The 26,304-nt window shown below is 45.1% G+C and overlaps 1 protein-coding gene across 1 annotated transcript in view; it reads left to right on the top strand.

Annotated features, from left to right (window-relative positions):
• rapgefl1 (Rap guanine nucleotide exchange factor (GEF)-like 1) overlaps nt 1-26,304 on the top strand; it is a gene marked incomplete at its 5' end in the record, with an annotated part of 85,536 nt that overhangs the window by 33,667 nt on the left and 25,565 nt on the right. Inside the window, 2 exons of the mRNA XM_079521354.1 lie at nt 19,410-19,488; nt 26,065-26,236. Coding sequence (XP_079377480.1) covers nt 19,410-19,488; nt 26,065-26,236 — 251 coding nt within the window. The remainder of the gene's footprint in view (nt 1-19,409; nt 19,489-26,064; nt 26,237-26,304) is intronic.

Below are 26,304 nucleotides of genomic sequence, written 5' to 3'. Positions count from 1 at the left end.
TGCTCCAGAACAGTCCCGTCTGTCTGTGCAAGCATGACGCAGTCTTTTTCAACCCCCAATTTAGTCTCTCTCCCCCCGCACACATTTGTCTGTGGTGTTAACTTGTTGTTGTCACTGCTGTCGAGATGCTACTGGCCGGCTGACCTATACCGGTGTGAGGATAGGAGCCCCCACCGGGAGGACGTAGTAGTAGAGTCTTTGTCCTATACTCCTTCTGCCCACTTTACACAAAAATAAATAAAATTAAAAAACTGGGGAGATACAAGGTTTCTGTCCGGGGTGCATACTTAGTTTAGACTATAGTCATTGGTTAGACATGGGTTAAGGTTAGGTTTAGGTGTGCTGGGCCGTGGGAGGTTAGGTTTAGGGTTTGAGATAGGTTGTAGTTGTAGGACTAATGACTGGTCTAACCAATGACTAGTCTAAACTAAGTACTGTCTAAACTAAGTACTGCACCCTTCTGTCCGACAGCAACCATAATATGCGTTATAGTATAAGTTCCTATTCATTGTTGTACCACAATGAAAACGAATGTAATGTCACGACATTTCTTTTTAACATTCATTTATTTTTGTGTTTGTGTCACGTTATCAATCACTCTGGCATAGATTGAACCATTAGCATAGAGCCGTTTACCGTTACCGCACAGAGCAGTTATCCCACCGCACTGTGGTGACACCGCACTGTGGTGACAGTAGCGTGGCACCGAGTGCCGCGCTACGAGCTTGTAGAGCTTGTAGAGCTTGTAGGTGGGGGGGTCGGGGTCCCCCCCCCCCCCCCCCCCTGAAACAACATATTTTCAACATATTAGTTTTGGGGGTCCATGACATGAAAATGTTTGAGAACGACAGCAGTTTTTCAAAAAACTGTCATGATTTAGAAGACTTTATTTTAATTTTTTAGAATCGTCCTCATGTCTAAATGGATTAATAAAGACACACACCACAATACACATCTGTCTTTTTCTGGAAATGTTTTCCACCGCCTTGTGGTTTTTTCCTAACCGTCTACAGTTCCAGAGCTAAGCGCTTCGTTTATTTTAAAAGCCGAGCCCTTCAAAAAGAAAAAAAAAAGAAAAAAAGCAAACTGGATTTATATAGAATACAAGGCCAATTCCCTATTCCCTTGCCTTTCAAGTTAATATAGATGTCATGGTGGGCTTTTTTTATCCGGCAAGACTGTGGCTGTTTGGATCACGTGGGGTGGTTCATTCATCCCCCAGCATAAGACCTAAATCATTGCATATAAAGCCTGCACATCCACTCCACTATATAGGGGTCCATACATGGGCCCCATTCACTCGGCTGTTTACACCCATAGATATTTGGGTGTAAAGGAATTTTCCAAACTTCCCACTTTCGTGGTCTGACGTTTTCCGAGGGACGCTCTTTCTCCAAGTCTGCTCGGATGCAGACGCAGGTGGGACCGAAGCTTGCTGTATATGTCATTTAGAATGTCTTATTCTAATCTAGACCAGTGGTTCCCAAAGTGGGGTCTGGGGACCCCCAGGGGTCCTTGAGGGAGTTGCAGGGGGTCCCCAGCTCAATGATAGTTTGGAGGTTATGGGTCTGTAACTCTGAGAGTGTATACAAATGTAACCAAACTTCCATTTGTACACTCTCAGAGTTACACCGTGTGGAGAAGTAATCCTGGATATTAACCTGTAGACCTGAGGACGATTCTTAAAAAAAGTCTGTGTCGGTGGTTCTCAACCTTTTTCACGTCAAGGACCCCCAGAATTATCAGTATTTGGCCGCCGACTCCCATCTGAAAATATATTGTTCTAGGAACCCCTCAGAAGCAAACATCTGAGTTAGAAACGTTCGCTCTGAAAGAATATATATATTCAAAGATTTGCGCCGCATTTTCACGATTTTTCAAAAATATCAGACCTACAAGCTCGTAGCGCGGCACTTGGTGCCGCGCTACGAGCTTGTAGATCTGCTATATTCCAATAGCTAAAGCATAACAGAATGCTTAAAACACCCAACAGGGGTTCCCGCCCCAAAATGGGTGAAGAATGTGGGTAGGTTTGATCCTCCTCATGCTGTACCCTCAGTGATGCTTTCTCCTCGGTGCAGCTGCGTCACTCGCCGCCAGGCCTGAGAAGGCCAGAGTCACGTACAGTAGCACTCCCAGCAGGGAGGGAGGGAGGGGAGCTCTCTGCCTGCATTCAGCCAGCCAGGGGATTGTGGTTTTGGGTTGATTGTGGTTTTGGGTCCCTCCCGTGCGCGGTCTCTCGGTGGTGGTGGTGGTAACGTCATCCTCGCACTTGCTGATGAAGCTGATGACTGATGTGCAGCCGCGCCTTCATCCAAAGCACTTTGCAGTGTGCATTAACATTCACGTTTTTAACTTGTCTTTTGTACACTGATACCATGACTGTCTGTCGTTGTTGTCGAATGTTATTATTACAGTGACGTTAGTTATGATTGAGATGCCATACCCGTATGCTGCAATTATTTATTTGGATCGCAATGGAATTTGAAGTCCTCTGACCTTTTTGTCAGATCGCACGCACGCACGCACGCACGCACGCACGCACACACGAACACGCAAGCACATTTACACACCGACAGCAGAGGGAACCATGCCAGCCACCAACCTGCTCGTCGGGAGCGGTTTGGGCATCATGAGCATGGAGGTATGCGTCACCACCAGGCCACACACAGTTTGTTGTTGTTGTTGTTGTTGTTGTTATTCTCCTGGACGTCAGCAGAGGGCAGTAGGCTTCGACCAGCAGCATGACATAGAGGTTGTGTGTGTGTGTGTGTGTGTGTGTGTGTGTGTGTGTGTGTGTGTGTGTGTGTGTGTGTGTGTGTGTGTGTGTGTGTGTGTGTGTGTGTGTGTGTGTGTGTGTGTGTGTGTGTGTGTGTGTGTGTGTGTGTGTGTGTGTGTGTGTGTGTGTGCGCGCGCGGTGTGCGGTACAGTATGTCCACCGTCTGTTGTGTCCAGTCCTTGGGTGGCCGCCCGGTGGTGAGTGGTGGCGTGACGGGCTGTTTACAACCACCACGTGTTTCAATCTGTCAGGACGGTGTGCTTATAAAGACACCCCGCAAAGTCTACTAGTGCAGGGATCATCCATATGTCCGTACACCAGACCGGGGCAAACACTTGCTCATTTTCTGTTTTATACACCATTATAATCTTCTTATTTTTGATCATTAATACCCATTACTGAATGCCAAGTCTTCCAGGTCTTCTTTACAATATGTATACCACTTTATTCACTACGACACTATGGCGTTATTAGGAGTCCAACTAGTACTAGTGGTTCTGAAATGTTGTGTTTATTAACTCTGAGAGTGTTCAAATGGAACCAAATGGACCCGTAAGGTGAACACTCCCAGAGTTACAGACCTGTTATGGTCCATTCAGCTCTTTATGGGTTTCTGGCTCATGTTGTGCCACATGTCTGTGGCAAAAATGGAATTTTGACAAAATGTCCATCACAACAAGCCAGCATAGTAATGATCCCTGTACTAGTGCCTCCCGGTGCTTTTGTTTTGAAGTCAACAGATGTCCCTGAGACGTTTCTTTGGCATTAGCGCCGTTAAACGGATACGATGAACAGTGACCCGCCGTAAAAAAAAGAAGAAGAAAACCATCTCATTAGATCACATGACATCACATCATCATCAGAATAATGCAGAAAAACAACTGGGTGTGCACACCTAACTATTACAGACCACCATTAGCAAGCTGCATATTACGTACAAAAAAAATCAGATGGAAATACAGTATATAAATGGGAAAATGTAATGGGGAAGTGCATTCCATAGTTTTGGAGCCAGAAGGGAGAAGAGTTTGGGACGATTCCGATCATCTGCGCGGAGTGAAACTAAAAGTGGCAACTGCAAACTGCAAGCCAAATATTTAGCCATGTTTTCTGTCAAAGAGAGAATGAGGGCAGCAGTCAGATCAGATCCAGCCTGCTATCCAGTGAGCGTACTTTGGCACAGAAAGAGCACATGGCATAGCCTGCTGGACCTTTTGCATTGGCTATAAACAGGATTTATGAGACCAGTGGAAGCAGCTTGTGTCGCAGATCTCGAGGGCACTCGAAGGATGATGATGATGGTTCTGTAGGTCTTTCAACTCCATTGATTGAATACTTTATTAGACATACATGCTAACAGTGTGGGTACAGTCATACATAGTGTAACAGTGTGGGTACAGTCATACATAGTGTAACAGTGTGGGTACAGTCATACATAGTGTAACAGTGTGGGTACAGTCATACATGGAGGGCCCTGTTTTCGTCTTTTTTGTCCCTAAAATTATTTAAAAAAAACATTTTAAAATTGTTCAACTAGTCGATCTACATCGACACGTTGTGAGATTGTAGATCAGCTATTTGAATTATTCAAAAAAAAAAATCAAAATAGTAAAAAATAAATAAGGGGTGAGGAACTTAGGAAGGCACTTTAGGCTAAAAACACAAAACACTACAAAACAGTACTTTGGCCACTACTGGTTTCCCCCTCTTCCACTGTCCTGAAGTGCTGCCTATAGGTTGTTATCGGTCGCATCGCTGCCACAGTATAGTTCCAGTTAATCTAACGTGATGCACACCGTCTCTGTCAGGGCAGATGTCACCGTGCCCGTTAACTGATCTGCCCACTGAAGCTTTTACTCAACACTTTTACTCACAAGTCACTCAGGTTTATCTCATCAGATAAATCCCCTACGTGGAAACGTAGGGGGGGGGGGGGGGGTGTGTGTGTGTGTGTGTGTGTGTGTGTGTGTGTGTGTGTGTGTGTGTGTGTGTGTGTGTGTGTGTGTGTGTGTGTGTGTGTGTGTGTGTGTGTGTGTGTGTGTGTGTGTGTGTGTGTGTGTGTGTGTGTGTGTGTGTGTGTGGACTAGCAATGAATACATGGACACAGTTTTATATATTTATATAAAAAATCGCACCCGTGTGAAGTGAGGGGTGCTCTTATCATCATACATCATCACACATCATCTCATTCTGGCCAATCACAATTTGTCACTCACCTTTGTTTGTGTTTGCACAAACACTCAAAACTGGCCATTCATTATCAATGGCATTCAATTGGGTTTGTGTTAGGACAATGTTTGTGTTTACACAAACCCTCAAAGCTGGACAGGGGCTCAAAACACGTATGCTTTGTTATACCCAGGAAGCTGTCTGTCACTGTGCACTAGTCTGTGACTATGTCGGTTCGAATGCACAATCACCAAACTGTGGATTTGAGTGAAATGGAAATGGAGCAAGATAGCATAAATTGCATGTCAGCCAAATCGATCTCTCTCGGACCTCTCGGTTATCTGTCTTGTCTCTCTTCACTGGACTATCTTGCATGTCTGATAACTTAGATTCAAGGTCCTTTGTTATGCCTGTACAGGGCAGCACATATAGGTAAAACACATGTTTGTCTCCTCAGACATCGTGCAGCAGCATATATCGTCTTTGTCGGGTGGACAGGACACCTCATATTATGTCCAAAACTGTTACTTTTCAGCATTTAAATAAAAAAACGGCTAATGTGGGCAGAGCTTATATGCTGCAAATGTATACGAGAGACTGAGAGATGCAGTATGGGACAAGGAGATGGAGACAGAAAGATGGAGAGAGAGAGGACTGGTTGGAGAGTGGGAGGATTTGTTCTACACCTTCTTTTTTTTTTAGGAAAAAGAAACCTCCTCTCCTCTCCTCTCCTCTCCATGTGCTCCCCAGTCCTCTCCTCTCCTCTCCATGTGCTCCCCAGTCCTCTCCTCTCCTCTCCTCTCCATGTGCTCTCCTCTCCTCTCCTCTCCTCTCCTCTCCTCTCCTCTCCTCTCCTCTCCTCTCCTCTCCTCTCCTCTCCTCTCCTCTCCTCTCCTCTCCTCTCCTCTCCATGTGCTCCCCAGTCCTCTCCTCTCCTCTCCTCTCCTCTCCTCTCCTCTCCTCTCCTCTCCTCTCCTCTCCTCTCCTCTCCTCTCCTCTCCTCTCCTCTCCTCTCCTCTCCATGTGCTCCCCAGTCCTCTCCTCTCCTCTCCTCTCCTCTCCTCTCCTCTCCTCTCCTCTCCTCTCCTCTCCTCTCCTCTCCTCTCCTCTCCTCTCCTCTCCTCTCCTCTCCATGTGCTCCCCAGTCCTCTCCTCTCCATGTGATCCCCAGTCCTCTCCTCTCCTCTCCTCTCCTCTCCTCTCCTCTCCTCTCCTCTCCTCTCCTCTCCTCTCCTCTCCTCTCCTCTCCTCTCCTCTCCATGTGCTCCCCAGTCCTCTCCTCTCCATGTGATCCCCAGTCCTCTCCTCTCCTCTCCTCTCCTCTCCTCTCCTCTCCTCTCCTCTCCTCTCCTCTCCTCTCCTCTCCTCTCCTCTCCTCTCCTCTCCTCTCCATGTGCTCCCCAGTCCTCTCCTCTCCATGTGCTCTCCTCTCCTCTCCTCTCCTCTCCTCTCCTCTCCTCTCCTCTCCTCTCCTCTCCTCTCCTCTCCTCTCCTCTCCTCTCCTCTCCTCTCCTCTCCTCTCCTCTCCTCTCCTCTCCTCTCCATGTGCTCCCCAGTCCTCTCCTCTCCTCTCCTCTCCTCTCCTCTCCTCTCCATGTGCTCCCCAGTCCTCTCCTCTCCTCTCCTCTCCTCTCCTCTCCTCTCCTCTCCTCTCCTCTCCTCTCCTCTCCTCTCCTCTCCTCTCCTCTCCCCTCTCCTCTCCTCTCCTCTCCTCTCCTCTCCTCTCCTCTCCATGTGCTCCCCAGTCCTCTCCTCTCCATGTGATCCCCAGTCCTCTCCTCTCCTCTCCTCTCCTCTCCTCTCCTCTCCTCTCCTCTCCTCTCCTCTCCTCTCCTCTCCTCTCCTCTCCTCTCCTCTCCTCTCCATGCGCTCCCCAGTCCTCTCCTCTCCTCTCCTCTCCTCTCCTCTCCTCTCCTCTCCTCTCCTCTCCTCTCCTCTCCTCTCCTCTGCATGTGCTCCCCAGTCCTCCCCTCCTCTCCTCTGCATGTGCTCCCCAGTCCTCTCCTCTCCTCTCCATGTGCTCCCCAGTCCTCTCCTCTCCTCTCCTCTCCTCTCCTCTCCTCTCCTCTCCTCTCCCCTCCTCTCCATGTGCTCCCCAGTCCCCAGGGTTGTTGGGCCTTACTTGTGTTGTGTGTAGCGTACTGTACGATATGATATGATACACTGTGTCGTCCCGTGGGGGAAACCTGTCTTGGACTCAAATGCTGCACACACAGCTGTCTCCAGAGTAATAATAACTGAGTGTGTGCATGCGTGTGCGTGTGTGTGCACGCACGCACGCACGCACTTGTTCACATGGCAACCAGCACTCAACTAGATGTTAGCAGAGAGAGGTTTAGACTAATAGAGTTCACATTAAGTAATTGATGCTGCAGTCGATTATTTCTGTTAGTATAAATAAATCATTATCGATCGAGATGCAAGCTTGTGCATCATTGGAAGTGTGATCCGAGGACCCCCCTTGTAAATGTACTTCATACAGCATCACAGTACTTTTAACCACTGCATCCATTTATACGTTGGCTATTCAAAAATAGCTGTGATGTGTTAGCATCCTGGCTAATGATGTGTTAGCATCCTGGCTAATGATGTGCTAGCATCCTGGCTAATGATCATAGCATCCTGGCTAATTATGTGTTAGCATCCTGGCCAATGATGTGTTAGCATCCTGGCTAATGATGTGTTAGCATCCTGGCTAATGATGTGTTAGCATCCTGGCTAATGATCATAGCATCCTGGCTAATTATGTGTTAGAATCCTGGCCAATGATGTGTTAGCATCCTGGCTAATGATCATAGCATCCTGGCTAATGATGTGTTAGCATCCTGGCTAATGATGTGTTAGCATCCTGGCTAATGATCATAGCATCCTGGCTAATGATGTGTTAGCATCCTGGCCAATGATGTGTTAGCATCCTGGCCAATGATGTGTTAGCATCCTGGCTAATGATGTGTTAGCATCCTGGCTAATGATGTGTTAGCATCCTGGCTAATGATGTGTTAGCATCCTGGCTAATGATCATAGCATCCTGGCTAGTGATGTGTTAGCATCCTGGCTAGTGATGTGTTAGCATCCTGGCTAATGATGTGTTAGCATCCTGGCTAATGATGTGTTAGCATCCTGGCTAATGATGTGTTAGCATCCTGGCTAATGATCATAGCATCTTGGCCAATGATGTGTTAGCATCCTGGCTAATGATGTGTTAGCATCCTGGCTAATGATCATAGCATCCTGGCTAATGATGTGTTAGCATCCTGGCCAATGATGTGTTAGCATCCTGGCCAATGATGTGTTAGCATCCTGGCTAATGATGTGTTAGCATCCTGGCTAATGATGTGTTAGCATCCTGGCTAATGATCATAGCATCCTGGCTAGTGATGTGTTAGCATCCTGGCTAATGATGTGTTAGCATCCTGGCTAATGATGTGTTAGCATCGTGGCTAATGATGTGTTAGCATCCTGGCTAATGATGTGTTAGCATCGTGGCTAATGATGTGTTAGCATCCTGGCTAATGATGTACTAACAGTCCGACACCCAGCTACCCAAAACCCAACCCTAAACCTAACCTCACAGGAAGCCACAGGTTCGTTTTAACCTGCCACACATGTCAGTAGCCACATATCAGTTTTAACCCGCCACGGGTTTAGTCGCTCTGGATTAAGAGCGTCTGCTAAATTGTAACCTGTCACGCATGTCGGGAGCCACATATTAGTTTTAACCTGCCACGGGTTAGTTTTAACCTGCCACGGGTTAGTTTTAACCTGCCACGGGTTAGTTTTAACCTGCCACGGGTTAGTTTTAACCCGCCACGGGTTAGTTTTAACCTGCCACGGGTTAGTTTTAACCTGCCACGGGTTAGTTTTAACCTGCCACGGGTTAGTTTTAACCTGCCACGGGTTAGTTTTAACCTGCCACGGGTTAGTTTTAACCTGCCACGGGTTAGTTTTAACCTGCCATGGGTTCGTTTTAACCTGTCACAGGTTAGTTTTAACCTGCCACAGGTTAGTTTTAACCCACCACGGCCACACATGTCGGTAGCGATGGTGTTGTCACACACCCCGCGACTAACTAGACCTGAATTGAGTTGAGTTTTTTTTTTTACGACCTGGAGCAGACCTGTCGTAGATCCAGGCTACAACGTCTGCGTCAATCGATACCTTTTGCTAATCATTTGGGGGCCAACTTGCAATATCCTTTCGGCCCGCAGGCTGAGGACCACAGACACGCTATGATAATTGTGTTTGAACACTTACATCCTATACGACATGCCCAAAGAGATGAGAGAAATAGAGGTGCCAATTTACCCTCGCTCGCATGTCATTCTCACATCTCCATATCTCCCACGTCCACACTTTCCTATCTCTCTCTCGGGTATGGTTATGGTACGGTATGGTAAGGGGGACTGACATGGAAATGTTCCAAACCACTGCCTTGAATATTCTACACTCTCTATTCCTCTCTTCTCTCTGTTCACACCTCCTCTCTCTCTCTCTCTCTCTCTCTCTCTCTCTCTCTCTCTCTCTCTCTCTCTCTCTCTCTCTCCAACGTGGTGGTGTCTCTATGGTAACCCGCCTGCAGAGAGGCGGGCTCTGTAATGACACGCCCACTGCAGCACACATCTCTCTCACTCACACACACACACACACACACACAAACACACACAAACACACACACACTGTGTGTGTGTGTGCACGCGCGTCTGCATGCTGCGTCAGCACCTTAAATTACAGACATTCATTCAACATGGTCATCATTACAGGGTTGCGTTTTTTTGGTTTATGTTGTGTTTTCACATAGAACCAAACACTTCTCTTCCGCTGTGTGTGTGTGTGTGTGTGTGTTATTATTTTTGTAGAGAGAAGCACGACACTACTATCTCAACTGGGTCATACTAATAACGTAATAATGATAATAATACCATTACTAATCAATAATAATAATAATAATCTGCTGCCCTCCATCGTTCTCCATACATCTGGCCAGCTCGTGGGTGCTTTGCGCTCCTTGCGTCTTTCTTGAGTACATCCACATTATGCCAGTAAGACGCCCTGAGGGTGAGAAGCGACACAGGGCGAGGTCGCTGCTGAAACAACAGGTCTGGGGGAAATGACCTTTTCTTTGTTTTGTGTTTTGATCATTTTCGGGCCGGGTATACGGGTGCAGAATGTGTGCTAATTAGTAAGGCCAGGTGTGGTCTCGGGCCAGCCCAGTTAGGGCCCAGAAGGTAGGGCCCAGGCCTTAATTTTCGGGGCCTGTTGAGAACTTTATGTAACTAGTCTTCGCCAGCTGTCGGACTGCGCTAATAACTTTTGAGCGGGCCAGATGTGGAGTTGCTGGCCGGCTCTCCATATATGCAGATCTATAGGTTATGATCCAGTCTTCTCCATATATGGCTATACAGGGTTTGTCAGTGTCGTGACTTATGATCTTTATATATGTGACTACATTTGACTGAGGGACTGCCATTGGATTTTTTTGAATCTTCGTCATATTGGTTGTTCAGTTTGACCCAGCAGTTTTGGAGATGTGGCTTATAGAGTAATGTCTTGCAGAAAACAGCGAGTTGAGAAAACAGACTTGAAAGGTTCACTTCTGTGGTCTCTAACATTACACCTAGCTACATGTTTAAGCATTTATTTCATAAAATTTCATGTCGATTTCAGCTCTGACACTTATTTCAGACATGCTCTAGTATGTGAAGAGTCTGCCTGTGCTATTAACTCATTTTGAAAAAATGTTTTTCTCCTCTGGTGAAAAGCTGGAATTTGCGCGATGGCAGTCTCTCAGTCAAATCTGGTCACATATGGAGCCGGCCATACTGTATAATGGAGCGTGTCACGAGGCGTGACGGACGGACTGATTGACAGGTTTTAGCATGACTGACAGCTTATGCAGGTTTTCATAGTAATCTGCAACCTACGGTCGTGGGACATCCTCGTGACCGGTGCCCGTGTGTTGGTTCCCACAGCACTAACTTGGCTGGCTGGCAGCTCTTTGGTGTCTTTGGCATAGTGTCCTGCTATAGTCTCATTCTCCTGGTTGCTGTTTTTCTGGCTCACCCTTGTTGGCATTCCATCATACAGGTTCTTGTGCAGGTGCACTCTTGCTGATTTAACCCGTTTTGGGCGGGAACCCTTTTTGGTGTTTTAAAGCATTATGTTATGCTTTAGCTATTGAAAAATAGCAGATCTACAGCAAACCACTTTTGCAGTGCAGCAGAGACTTTCATTTCCCTTTCCAAATATATTTAATTTGTCCTGCCCTATATTTACATACAGTACCAACTTGTGTCACTTGGACCTGCACAACGGTTCTGTCTGATGATGACACAGCTGGTCGGCAGTCTGCTGTTGCTAGCATCTTGCTAAGAATACCTGACGTTAGTGCAACAGTGGATGACAAAGCAAGTAGCAACTCAAAGAAAGCTATTATTAGGGTATAGTGTCACTGATTTCACCACAGTTTGGCTATCCTAATGACACACACACACACACGCACGCACGCACGCACGCACGCACGCACGCACGCACGCACGCACGCACACACACACACACACACACACACACACACCGACAGTAGAAGACTGTTGCAGTGACCTGTCGCAGTTTTGAAATAATAATCACAATCTGCAAAGTATAACTATAGTAAGAAAAGTCTTCAAATAATTGTAGTGGAGTAAAAGTGCAATATTTGCCTCTGAGATGTAGGCTAGTGGAATAGAAGTATTACAATTGGGAAACAAACTCAACATTGTACTTAAAGGGGCATTTTCAACATTTTACTATGTCATTAATATTAGGGCCGGGACTTTAACGCGTTAATTGAGATTAATTAACTACAGAAAAATGAACGCGTTAAAAAAATGAACGCATTTAATCGCACCTTTTTTTCCACCGCGGAACGTTTCTCACTGGGTGCGTTTCTAGTAGTACTGAATAGGCTGCGGCACGCGAGCAGCAGCAGCAGTTGTTCACTCTACTACACTACAGGCTACAGCTCCGTCAGAAAGCCCAAAGTCCAAACCCAAATGAATCGAATGAAGAAGCCGCTTATATCTCTTTTGCTCCATGGATGGGACATTTAGATGTAAAAGCTATCGGATGGACGCGTGGATAGCGGCATGGCTGTGTGCAATGTCGGAGGGAAAGGATCCATTTATGACCAACGTTAGCTTCTATGCTAGGCTTGCTAGCTGCTTCAGTTTAACATGTCTCACAGACCACCGGAGACGCGCGGTGATTTCACCACAGCACGAAGCTGTCAAGCTGTCCTCGATGCGAAACATACTGAAGTAGCAAGCGTGGGTCAGCCCCAACCTCATGTGAAATGTTTCCCCCATAATAAAGTTGTTTTTATTTGTTCTCATGCCCCGCCATGTAAAGCACATTTGAGTATTCATATACACACTGAAGACACTATATAGGCACTTGCTGCTCTTGTTTATCTGTTGGGATAAAAAAGTTGTATTGCTTAAAGGGGAATACCACTCATTTTCAACATTTTTCTATGTTGTTGTGTGCACTGGAAATAATAAAGTCACCCCATTATGTGTTGCCTATAGAACTGGAGGTCTGAAAAAAACAGTAACATTATGAAGTACATCTCAGTGACATCACAAAAATGTACTTCATAATGTTACTGTTTTTTTTCAGACCTCCAGTTCTAGGCAACACAGAATGGGGGGGGACTTTCTTATTATATCCACACAACAACTCTAAGGTATATTAATGACAGTAAAATGTTGAAAATGAGTGGAATCCCGTAGTCCTATTCACTGGGATACCAAAAAACATTTGAAAAAAAAGGTTTCTCACTGTTCTCGGGTTGAATATTGATATGCGATTAAAATGCGATTAATCGAGATTAATTAACTACAAAGCCTCTGATTAATTAGATTAATTTTTTTAATCGAGTCCCAGCTCTAATTAATATACTTTGGAGCTGTTGATCATCAAGATGTGATTCACCATGTTAATGATTTTTTTCAGACCTCCAATTCTAGGAAACACAGAATGGGGGGACTTTTTACATTATTTCCACACAACAGCTCTAAGGTATATTAATGACATAGTAAAATGTTGAAAATGAGTGGTATTCCCCTTTAAAGCGGCACTATAGAAAAAACATTTTGAATGACTTGAATGTAATTTTGTCCAATCAATCTGTGTGGTAGATCTGACTGAGATTGAAACGATCGCCTGAGCAAGCAGGCATGCAGGCTCTATTGGATCAATGGTAAAACACTTCAGCACATGTTTGCGTAGGAAACCGAGTTCAAATCCGGCGTAGAAGAGCAACGTTACCGTAAATGGTAAATGCTGCATTTATATAGCGCCTTTATCCGAGGCGCTTTACATAGATTGTGCATTACATTCACCCATTCACACACACACACACATTTTCATACACCGATGACAGAGGAAACCATGCAAGGCACCAACCTGCACATCGGGAGCAATTAGGGGTTCAGTGTCTTGCTCAAGGACACTTCGACACTAACTCTGGGGGAGTCCCGGGTTCGAACTGGGAACCGCCGGCCACTCACTCTACCGCTGAGCCACCGCCGCCCCATTTGAAGCTCATAGCGCGCTACGAGCTTGTAGGTCTGCTATTTTTGAAAAATCCAAGAACGACTGACATAGAAACATAGCTTTTTCAGAAAACTGTCAGGATGTAGAAGACATTTTTAGAATCTGATCTCAGGTCAAAATGGGTTAATACATAGTGCAGCTTTAAGTTTAAAGTTTGATGTTCTTATAGTTACTTTTCTACAGTCCATGTTCAAGTTTTCAGAGAGAGAGACGTTTTCAGAATGTGAAAGTTTCACCCAGAAAGTTGGGATGTCCGCGGCAACCTGGTTGAAAAGCTCACATGAATTATGCAACGTCTCGCAGCATTTCAAATTCAAATTCAAATAAATATTTCAAAAATGGAATCCCACGGTGAATAATTTGCCGCAGAGGAGTTTTTATTTTTAAGCGAACACGCCGAGACCTGGTGATGAGTACATGGGAATGACAGATGCGATATGATTCCATAGGCCTATATTTGAATATCTGCCCGTGAGCCGTTTATGCACAGCAGTCAAGTGTGGGTCGCGCACGCACACACACACACACACACACACACACACACACACACACACACACACACACACACACACACACACACACACACACACACACACACACACACACACACACACACACACACACACGTGCGCATGCAAGCGCAACATAAATTAATTAACATGCTGAGAGCTCTCTCTCTCTCTCAGATGCAGTCTCTCTACCTTGTCTTTCTGTGTCTTTCTGTCTCTTTAGGCAAGGGAGAGAGAGAGAGAGAGATGCAGAGTGTAGGAGAGACCGACAGATGGACAGTGTAGGAGAGACAGACAGATGGACAGTGTAGGAGAGACCGACAGATGGACAGTGTAGGAGAGACAGACAGATGGACAGTGTAGGAGAGACAGACAGATGGACAGTGTAGGAGAGACAGACAGATGGACAGTGTAGGAGAGACAGACAGATGGACAGTGTAGGAGAGACAGACAGATGGACAGTGTAGGAGAGACAGACAGATGGACAGTGTAGGAGAGACAGACAGATGGACAGTGTAGGAGAGACAGACAGATGGACAGTGTAGGAGAGACAGACAGATGGACAGTGTAGGAGAGACAGACCGATGGACAGTGTAGGAGAGACAGACAGATGCAGAGTGTAGGAGAGACAGACAGATGGACAGTGTAGGAGAGACAGACAGATGGACAGTGTAGGAGAGACAGACAGATGGACAGTGTATAGGAGAGACAGACAGATGGACAGAAGACCCTGACTCGTGATCCTAAAGTAGACCATCTCAATGGTTCTCAAAGTGACCTGGTCACTTAGGGGGGGTGCATGGTCCCCCACCATCACAACTATAGTTAATATAGCATTTGGCACATTTTTGCAAATCTTTGAATACATGGATTAAAAAATAAATAGTAATAACGACTCAAATCTTTGCTTCTGGAGGTCTCTGGCACTAAATATGTTTGAGATGAGGCGGGGAGGGATTCCGCAGTCAAATACATATCATTTAGCTTGACATGAACCACATGTCAGTCATTCTATCTCGTGGTGTTGTCTCGTCCGACTGCACCATTTGACAACAGGGCTGTTCTGAGACAGGTTTTCATAGCAACAGGTAGCATGGCAACAGTCAGTTAGATATCTCTCTCTCTCCACCCTCTCCCTGTAGCGTCTGCTGAGCGCCGAACAGAACAGAACAGAAGAGAAGAGAGGTGTTAGCTAACAGTGAGAGACAGTGAGTGTGGGACAGTGGTGGAAAAAGTACTCAATTGTTTTACTTACTGTAAGTAAAAGTACCAATACTGCAATGTAGAACTATACTTCGTTACAAGTAAAGGTACGGAATTGAAAATGTACTTGAGTAAAAGTACAAAAGTGTCGGCATCAAAATGTACTTAAAGTACTAAAAGTAAAAGTGTTCATATTGCAGAATGTCCCATTTCACAAGTTCAAAATGTGTAGAAAATCTATTGAAAATGGCCGACCTACAAGCTCACAATGCGTCGCGTGTAGACCGGCTATTTTCAAATGGCCGAAATGTATAGGGTTGAAGTGGTTAATGTATGTTTTCTAATCAAAATTAAAATCGCCAAAGTAACTAAAGTTTTCAAATGATTGTAGTGAAGTGAAAGCGCAAATTTTTACTCCGAGATGTAGTGTAGAGTAGAAGTAAAAGTACTGGAATTGGAAATACTCAAGTAAAGTACAAATACTTCAAAATTGCACTTAAGTACTTAGTTACTTTCCACCACTGGCATGGTGCTGTCATTGTCATGCGTGTGAAATACTTTTAGCTTTCCAGGAAAACACTTCACACAGTATGAAAATGCTGTTGCTGTGAATTCGTACAATCTTGAATTTGAATCCGGAAAAGTAACGGTTTTGGACATAATGAGATTTCCACCCGACACCCGAGACGATATACTGTACACAAATAATGAAAGACAACTGTCGTGTCTGTACAGTGCAGTATACTGTAAGGCCTCACTCAGACCTTTACTGCATTGCTGTATGCTTGTTGGATGAATGTTGTGTAGTGTCATGGCCGCCCCAATGCATTTCCAATGGGAGTCACATGGTTTGACACAACATTTGTGTTGTATGAGGGGGAGGGGCGCAGTTGAAACACAGCCGAAAGCCATACAACAGCTTGTAGTCCAAAATGTGGACTACAAACCATGTGACTTCCATTGGAAATGCACCCCCTAGTGTCTATCTGTGCACGCCACTGGTCTGTACCACTGTGCACCTGGTACCGTATAGTACAGTGCAGTATACTGTAGGTCTGTACCACTGCACCTGGTACCGTTGTGCACACGATTGATGCCTGCACTCCATTGAAGGTCCCGTTTTCCTGTCACAACAGCTCACAGATCTCTCAGATATGGGAGTTTCTTGTTATTAGTCATGTTTTGGGAAGTATGTGTGTCTCTGATATCTCGGCACAGTTGGCACACACTGTGGTAAAATCCCCCTGAGTGTTGATTTGAACGAACAGAACCTAAACGGACATTTACCAGTCTGTATCCCGGAGATTGAACGAATCAGAATCAAGTACTTTTACAAGTAAAACAGTGGGTGAAATTGTTTTTGTGCATAATTCCCATCTTGTCATTTTTCCAAGACGAGTGGAACCTAATGGACCCGTAGTTTTATTTAATTTAATACTTTGTTTGTCAGAAATGTCCAATGTGTCAAACATAGCATAAGAAATTCACAAAATAATGCATGTCATCAACAAATGATGTACAAAGGAAAAAACGCGGCAGTGAATGACACCTCCATTCGACGGGAATTTACATTTACATTTACATTTACACTACCACCCCCCTGTGGACTCCTGGTAGATATTTGCCAATTTCCTAAGAAACCAATGAATCCACATCTTTTAATGGGTGGTGTCGGCCCGGGGGCATACAGTATTTAATGGGTGGTGTCGGCCCGGGTGGCATACAGTATTTTGGTGGCAGAGCGGTAGAGTGAGAATTGACCCATGTTTGTTCTAAATTTGGGTGGCAACCAGATCATGTTTTCTCCCCCCTATAGTGCTGTTGTTGTGGTCCACTTGGTTCAGTTATGCCCTCGGAGAGTTTTACATTTAAAACCCATTTTGGGCGGGAACCCCTTTTGGTGTTTTAAATATTATGTCATGCTTTAGCTATTGAAAAATAGCAGATCTACAAGCTTGAGCTTGTAGATCTGCTATTTTTGAAAAATCGTGAAAATGTGCCTTAAATCTTTGAATATATATTCTTTCAGAGTTTCCGTTTTTTTAACTCTTTTTAAATCTTTGCTTCTGGGGGGGGGGGGGGGGGGTCCCTGGAACAACATATTTTCAGATTACATATAATTTTTGGGGTCCTTGACATGAAATATTGAGAACCACTGATATAGAAACATGAGGTTTTTCAGAAAAAAATACATTTTAAAAAGGCATTTTTTCTTTTTTTTCCCGACGTCATGCCTAAATGAGTTAGGGATTTCCCCAGTGCTGTTGACATGCAGTTACAAAGTGTACCCGGGTGCAGTGGGTTCAGTTCACACAGTCTAGTCTGGTCTGTCTTCTCCTGGGAGCCAGGTACACTATGCCTGTGGCAGCCTTCTCTCGCTCAACGTATAGGCTGCTTTGGTTCACTACGTTAAACCAATTGAGACCTGAGACCAGATTCTACAAAATGTCTTCTAATCACATGACCGTTTTCTGAAAACACCTACTGTATGTTTCTATATCAGTGGTTCTCAAACTATTTCATGTCAAGGATCCCCAAAATGATATGCCTTTGGCCGCCAACCCCCATCTGAAAATGTGTTGTTCCAGGGACCTCCCCAGAAGCAAAGATTTGGGTTGAAAAACACAAATTTTCACGATTTTTCAAAAAGCTTGTAGATCTGCTATTTTTCAACAGCTAAAATAATGGTTAAAGTTGTTAAAGGCTATAAGGTGACACCGATGCGTCCTCGGGTCTAAAAGAAAATGGGTTGAAAATGTAATTTTAGATAGCATGCCATTTAGACAGATGCTCTGTGCATTGTTTACGTGGTGGAAAGATATTGTTTTTTAGACGGATGCTATGGGTTCTTGCTTTTCGCTCGGAGCCTCCTAGATTACTATACGCTGTCTCTCTGCATTCGGTGTGTGTGTGTGTATGTGTATGTGTATGTGTATGTGTGTGTGTGTGTGTGTGTGTGTGTGTGTGTGTGTGTGTGTGTGTGTGTGTGTGTGTGTGTGTGTGTGTGTGTGTTTACCTTGCTTATTGTAAATCGCTCTGGATTAACCCATTTAGGCCTGACGTCGAAATTGAAAAAATGTCTTTTAAAATGTATTTTTTTCTGGAAAAACCTCATGTTTCTATATAAAAAATTATATGCATTTGGCCGACGACCCCCATCTGAAAATATGTCGTTCCAGGGAGGGACGCCCCCAGAAGCAAAGATTTGAGTTAAAAACGTTCGCTCTGAAAGAATATATATTCAAAGATTTGCGCCACATTTTCACGATTTTTTAAAAATAGCAGACCTACAAGTTCGTAGCGCGCCACTCGGTGGCGCGCTATGAGCTTGTAGATCTGCTATTTTTCAATAGCTAAATTATAACATGTTTAAAACACCAAAAGGGGTTCCCGTACAGAACGGGTTAAGCGCGTCTGCCTAATGCTTTGTACTGTACTGATTGACTCTGTGTACAGTGTACACAGTCAAAGGATGTCTCTGCGACGTCGCAGTCACAGAGCTCATGGACGGTGTTGTGTGTGTGTTCTCTCTCTGATCGTTACTTAGCCCATTCGTTCCAAACTAACGTGTCAAGAGAGAGTTTTCCTTTTGTTTTCTCATAATTGTGTCGCATGCTCTCTCTCCCTCTCTACCGACACTCGTAGGAATGTGAATCCCTTCAAAACCTGCCCTCAAAGAGCATTTGCGGATGACTGAAAAAATTCAAAACTGGCTCTAGTATAAAGTCCCCCCCTGACACTTTGATTACTAACCGTTTATATGATGTTTTTAATTATTATTATTTTTCTGTATATCATGCCATTAAATGTTCAGAACATTGAATGTATCCTCTTAGCAGACCTTGCATTGAACTGTGCTTTCCTATTACCTATTATTTATTCTACACACTGTTAATTTCAATCAATCAATCACACATCCTAACATCTCTCTCGCCTTCTGTTCATGTCTCTCTCTCTCTCTCTCTCTCTCTCTCTCTCTCTCTCTCTCTCTCTCTCTCTCTTTCTCTCTGTCTCTGTCTCTGTCTCTGTCTCTGTCTCTGTCTCTGTCTCTGTCTCTGTCTCTGTCTCTGTCTCTGTCTCTCTCTCTCTCTCTCTCTCTCTCTCTCTCTCTCTCTCTCTCTCTCTCTCTCTCTCTCTCTCTCTCTCTCTCTGTGTAGAGACCTTGCTGGATGACTTCATGTTGACGCACCCCATCTTCCTGGCGGCCGACAGGTTTCAGCAAGTACTACTACAGCAGTATCCTTTACACGCACGCACGCACGCACGCACACACGCACGCACGACATGCACAACACGCACGCACACGCACGCACAACACGCACACATATTTGTAAATCACTGACCATGCCATAATTTTACACCTAACTTAACCTGAAAATGCAAACATGCATGAGCACGCATGTTGTGCTCGCATGCAAACAGCAAGCAAGCTCACGCCCACGCACACACACACACACACACACACACACACACACACACACACACACACACACACACACACACACACACACACACTGCTGTGTGAACATTTCATGTATGCAATCATGTGTACACGAAATGCCCCCCCCCCCACACATACACACACACCCACCCACACACATGCACGCACACAAACACGTCTATTTTACCCCGGCTATTAATGATTAGTTAGGACTCAAACGGACCCATTAGGAATGGTCTGGGACTCAGAGAGTGTACAGATGGTTCCATTTGTGCACTGGTTTTTGAAATGAAACAACAACGGAACTAAATGGTATCAGCATACTGAGTGTTTTCACATTGCCATGGTGATGTGTTGGAGTGCGTGCTTCCATTTGAATGTTGTCAGTGAGGTAGAGTACAGTACAGTACGGTACGGTACAGTAGCACCGCCCACAGCACACACAACAGCGGAGTGCAGAGGAAAACAAGACGTGTGGGTGGAGGAGAAATGGAAGAGCGGAGCGGAGAGGGAGGGATGGAGGAGGTGTTGAGAGAGGAAAGGAAAGGAACATGAAGGAGCTGCCTGTTTCAGCCTCTCCCTTGCCCTCTCCTCTCCTCCCCTCAGTCCAACAACAGAAGACCACAATGTGAGAGAAAGAAAGACACAAAGAGATAGAATACAATGAGAGAAAAGAAAGAATGTAGAAAGAGACAGGAACTGTAAGTGTGTGTGTGGGTGCGGGGGTGGGTGTGGGGGTGGGTGTGGAAGGGCGTGCAGGCGTGTGTGTGGGCGAGGGGGTGTGTCTGTGTGCTAGTCTTACCACAGCTATAGGCTGTCATTACGGACTAAAGGCTGCTTTTACATCTAGCCTGCAGCTGTGTGTGTGTGTGTGTGTGTGTGTGTGTGTGTGTGTGTGTGTGTGTGTGTGTGTGTGTGTGTGTGTGTGTGTGTGTGTGTGTGTGTGTGTGTGTGTGTGTGTGTGTGTGTGTGTGTGTGTGTGTGTCTACTACATACATGCTAGCTACGTTGACTCCGTATTACTGTAAAGGATGTGATTTAGTCTTGTTCTTCCATAAATGATCACAGTATCTTCATGTGAGACAGAGCAGTGAAGAGGGCCGGTGTTAGGACGTCACTGTAAATAATCACAATAATCAAACCCTTAGATCTCTAAAATGTTAGGAAGGGACCTAGTGGACGAGAGATCCAGTATAAGTCATTTTACACTTTGTTGCATGCTGAAAATAGCCGATCTACAAGCTACAACGCGTCGCGCTGTGAGCTTGTAGATCGGCTATTTTCATTAAGTGTAAAAACACTCATCACGACGGCATCGAGGCCCGCCGAAATACATTGTAGTCGACTGAATGAACTGTAGATTTAGTCGACTAAAATCTCATGACATTTAGTCGACTAAAACTCGACTAACACTAAGACATTCCAGGTGACTAAAATATGACAAAAACTAAATGAAGTTTCAGTCCAAAGACTATGACTAAAACTAAAATAGAAAGTTGCTGTCAAAAACAACACTGCGTAGCAGAGCTTGTAGCTCTCGCTATTTTGGGACTTGAATCCTGAACGCTTCAGCCTACATCCTTTCGGTAAAGTGTTTAAAGACGTTTTTGTTTTGTTTTATGTTAGTGTCATATTTGTACGTCGGAAATAAAACCTTTGCTACTGCTAAAACACACACAGAGAGATTCCGTAAATTACATGAATAATATAGATTAACTTTTATTGCTGCAGCCTCAGGTCACCTCATATATTGCTCCCAAATGTTTGCCTATTATGACACGGCCAGCATAGAGCCATAGAGAGACTGTGTGTGTGTGTGTGTGTGTGTGTGTGTGTGTGTGTGTGTGTGTGTGTGTGTGTGTGTGTGTGTGTGTGTGTGTGTGTGTGTGTGTGTGTGTGTGTGTGTGTGTGTGTGTGTGTGTGTGTGTGTGTGTGTGTGTGTGTGTGTGTGTGTGTGCGCGCGCGCGTATTGAGTTCTTACCTGCATGAAAAGTTATTTTCACAAATCTAATTGTCTTATTTATTTGGCTCCACCCAGCAGCACACAAACAACGGAACTAGGAGCTCTTCTTTTAGTTTCTTTATCATTCATTTACTCAGTCATCTGTGTGTGTGTGTGTGTGTGTGTGTGTGTGTGTGTGTGTGTGTGTGTGTGTGTGTGTGTGTGTGTGTGTGTGTGTGTGTGTGTGTGTGTGTGTGTGTGTGTGTGTGTGTGTGTGTGTGTGTGTGTGTGTGTGTGTGTGTGTGTGTGTGTGTGTGTGTGTGTGAGAGAGAGAGAGAGAGAGTGTGCGTGCGTGCGACCTTAAACTTGGCAACAGTCCAACACATAGCAAACCTGTATTTAACCCATGAAGACCCGAGGCTGATTCTGCCACTGCCTATTATTAAATAAGTAGTTTATCAAACGTTTTCATGCAAAGGACCCCCAAAAATGGAAAAAGGTATTTGTCCATGGACTGAAAGAATGATGTGCCAGGGACCAGGGACCCCCGGAAGGGAAAACTATCAAGACCTTTTTTTTAACCCATTTTGGGCGGGAACCCATGTTGGTGTTTTAAACATTATGTTATACAAAAAATAGTTATTGAAAAATAGCAGACCTACAAGCTCATAGCGCACCACCGAGTGGCGCGCTACGAGCTTGTAGGTCTGCTATTTTTGAAAAGTCGTGAAAATGTGGCACAAATCTTTGAATATATATTTCAGAGCGAACATTTTTAACTAAAGTATTGGCTTCTGGGGGGTCCCTGGAACAACATATTTTGAGATGGGGGGTCCGTGGCCCAATAGAGAGAATTCTGGGGGTCCTTGACATGAAAAAGGTTGAGCACCACTGACATAGAAACATGGGCTTTTCAGAAAAATTTCGAAGCCTTTTTTTTTTTATCGACCTCAGTCCAGAATGGGTTAATGAGTTACATAATCAGTTGAAAGTGACTCTTTGTCTGTTGACGAGGAAGAGACCTCGGTGAACCTCATCTCTAGACTCCGTTACGCACAACTTGGCTAATATAATAGTCCGTGTTATGTACTGTAAGCAACATTAGCAAACGTTCCAACTGTCATTTGACGTCCTTAAAAAAAACATGTGATCCACAGGCAGTTTTGTTGATACAATTGGATGCAGCTCTAACTAACAGTCCCTTCATTTTTGCAGCCCTTGCATAATATTATAATAATAATAATGTGGAGATTTAAATTTAAAGGCAGGGTAAGTGATGTATTGTTGTTAAAATTGTTTTACATAGCTCTATATTCATTGCTATAGAGTGTTTGTTCAGCAAAAGGAGTCTCTGTGTCTCTCCAGCTCTAAGCTCTATTAAACAGAATCCAATCCAACGATATCCAAATTTATCCACACAGGAGAGAGAACTCAGGACGCACGACAGACAAGTGAAATTGGAAGTGATGACGGGAACTGAAACTAGAAATGCACTCCTGTCGAGGTGCCAACAGAGCGCGCAAGTACTGCTAAATGGTGCATTTATATAGCGCCTTCATCCAAGGCACCAGCTCAGTGGCCTTGTGGTTAGAGTGTCCGCCCTGAGACTGGGAGGTCGGGGTTCGATCCCCGGCCGGGTCATACCAAAGACTCTAAAAATGGAACCCAGTGCCTCCCTGCTTGACACTCGGCATCAAGGGTTGGATTGGGGGTAAGTCCCTGCGACATACTAGCTTCATGTCCAGGGGGTGTACTTGTACATCAAGCTGCCTAACGCTACAGAATCAGGAGATAGGCTCCTGCCCTATGGGCCTCATGGCTCGGCAAGGCTACTTTATCCAAGGCGCTTTACATAGATTGTAAATGGTAAATGGTAAATGGTGCATTTATATAGCGCTTTTATCCAAGGCGCTTTACATAGATTGTGCATTACATTCACCCATTCACACACACATTCATACACCGATTGCAGCGGAAGCCATGCAAGGTACCAACCAGCACATCGGGAGCAATTTGGGGTTCAGTGTCTTGCCCAAGGACACTTCGACATGTAGACAGGAGGAGCCGGGATTCGAACCGCCGACCCATGGATCATTGGACGACCTGCTCTACCTCCTGAGCCACAGCCGCATTACATTCACACATTCACACACCGATGGCGGAGGAAACCATGAAAGGCACCAACCTGCACATCGGGAGCAATCAGGGGTTCAGTGTCTTGCTCAAGGACACTTCGACACTAACTCTGGGGGAGCCCACAGGGTTCGAACTGGCAACCTGGCGGTTACCGTCCAGCCACTCTACCCCTGAGCCACCGCCCCCTAACTGCTGTCTATTACTGTTCTACATACCCAGCCGATCCCTTATTGGCCGGTGGACAACACCGACATACATACAGTACATGTACATACCCAGCTGATCGTAATTAAAGCTGATGAATGTGATACTCTTCTGGCAGAGGTTAGTTAATTCACGAACAAACACAGGGACAACTAGAAAAAGTGCCCTTCTGGGCACAGGTCTCCACCAGGAGGATAGGAGTGTGTGTGATGTTTGGCAAAATGTTTAGGAGTGATATAAACATGTTAAACAATTTTCTTCATTTTGTTGAGGAAATGCAGAGCCAGATCACTCATAGCATCTCTGAGGATAGAATTCTGGATGAGCAGGACATGTGCAGCATTTTGTACAAAACGGGCCACTCCTGAAGACTTTGGAAGGCAATCTTAGCCAATCAGTGTAAAATCAGAGAAAACAGACTCGTCTTGATCACATGACTACAGAGATCATGTATACCGATTTGCATGAGATTTGGATGAAATCTGTGCGACTAATATAAACAATGTGTTTTGCAGAAATCGGCCTCATGGTGGCGCTATAACCGGCAGATGTGGAGGGATGCAGGGAAAATGTTTTTTCCATGGCCTCTAGGGAGTGCGCATACAAAGTTGTACACAGATCGATGCAGTTATAGGTAAAAACAGGAATTGCCCTGTTATAGCACCACCATGAGGCTGGTTTGGAAAATAAATTGTGTCATGTCGTCCTCAGCCTAGTGGAAATGTGTGTGTATAATTTCACGGAAATTGCACACTGTGTTTGTGATTTGTGGCATTTTGTTCGAAACGGACCAATCATGTGAGCTTTGGAAGCGAATCTTAGCCAATCAGGAAGGAAGATGGGAAATGGTGCAGATCCGTGTTGATCACATGACTATGGAGATAGTGTATACCGAATTGTGTGATGTATGGATAAAATGTGTACGAGTAATCTACAGAAATGTGTTTTGCCTAAATCGGCCTCATGGTGGCGCTATAACAGGCCGTTGAGGAATATTTGGGGCAGAGGTTCGTCGTTGGCATCCAGAGAGTGTGTGTGCAAAGTTTGGCATGGATCGGGCCAACGGTGCCGGAGATTAGCTGGTAACAGACGGACGGAAGGAAGGAAGGAAGGACGGACGGACGGACGCACACACACACACACACACGGACGGAGTGCAAAACATACTCTCTCCCCATGCCTTCGGCCTGGTGGAGACAAATATAGAGCAGGGCTTTTCAACCAGTGGTCCTTGAGGGGGTTACTTCCAGACTTCCAGGCGGTCCCCAGCTAAATGATGGAGAGTTGGTAACCAAAGATCTTTAACTCTTGAGAGTGTAAAATGAAACCAAATGGACCCGTACAAGAGTTCAATTATTGTTAAACATCTGCATTACTGCATTTACGAGAAGTCTACATAATCAGAGCATGTACGAACATCAATACAGCATGGGATTGTGGACAAAATCCTATCTTAACGACCACAAAATATTGTTTAGTTTTGGGTCTGAGAGGCTAAAATCTCATCAAACGGTGGTCCGTGGCTCAAATGCTGAATAAATAATGGGCCTTGATATGAAAAGGGTTGAAAACCCCTAGTTATAGAGATAACTGTACCGAGGTTTCTGCCCAACAGAGATAATAAATAGTGCTTCAACCAAAAAATATATATCACTTGAAATGTTTTAACCCATTTTGGCCGGGAACCCCTTTTTGGTGTTTTAAGCGTTATGTTATACTTTTAGCTATTGAAAAATAGCAGATCTACAAGCTCATAGCGCGCCACCGAATATATATTCTTTCAGAGCGAACGTTTTTAACTCAAATCTTTGCTTCTGGGGGAGGGTCCCTGGAACAACATATTTTGAGATGGGGGTCGGAGGCCAATTTCATATAATTCTGGGGGTTCTTGACATGAAATAGTTTGAGAACCACTGACATAGAAACATAGGGTTTTTTTCCAGAAAACTGTCAGGATTTAGAAGACATTCGTAGAATCGTCCTCCGGTCTAAATTTTTTAAAGTCATCAGTCATCAGCTGTCCGTGAATGAATCCCTGAACGAAACCCCCATGTGTTTGTTTTAGTCCTTGACCCCGTGACCTTTCCAGATTCTCCCTGGCCACGGAGGGAGGGGTGGAGGGGGGGGTGGAGGGCCAGGGCTGGAGGGCTCTGGACGGAGCGGAGAGGAAGCGGGCGGTGCTGAGCGTGGCCTTCCGTTACCTGGACACCTACCGAGAGCTGCTGCAGGAGGAGGGAGACCGGACCTTTAACTTCCCTAAGGTACGCACGCACGCACGCACACACGCACAAACGCACACACACACAAATACAGTATAGAGCGTCGCAGT

Source organism: Electrona antarctica, assembly GCF_951216825.1.
Source record: "Electrona antarctica genome assembly, chromosome: 14".
In the NCBI taxonomy this organism is placed as follows: Eukaryota; Metazoa; Chordata; class Actinopteri; order Myctophiformes; family Myctophidae; genus Electrona; species Electrona antarctica.
The sequence above is the reverse complement of the archived record's forward strand: the minus strand, read 5'-3'. Positions and strand labels throughout refer to the sequence as shown.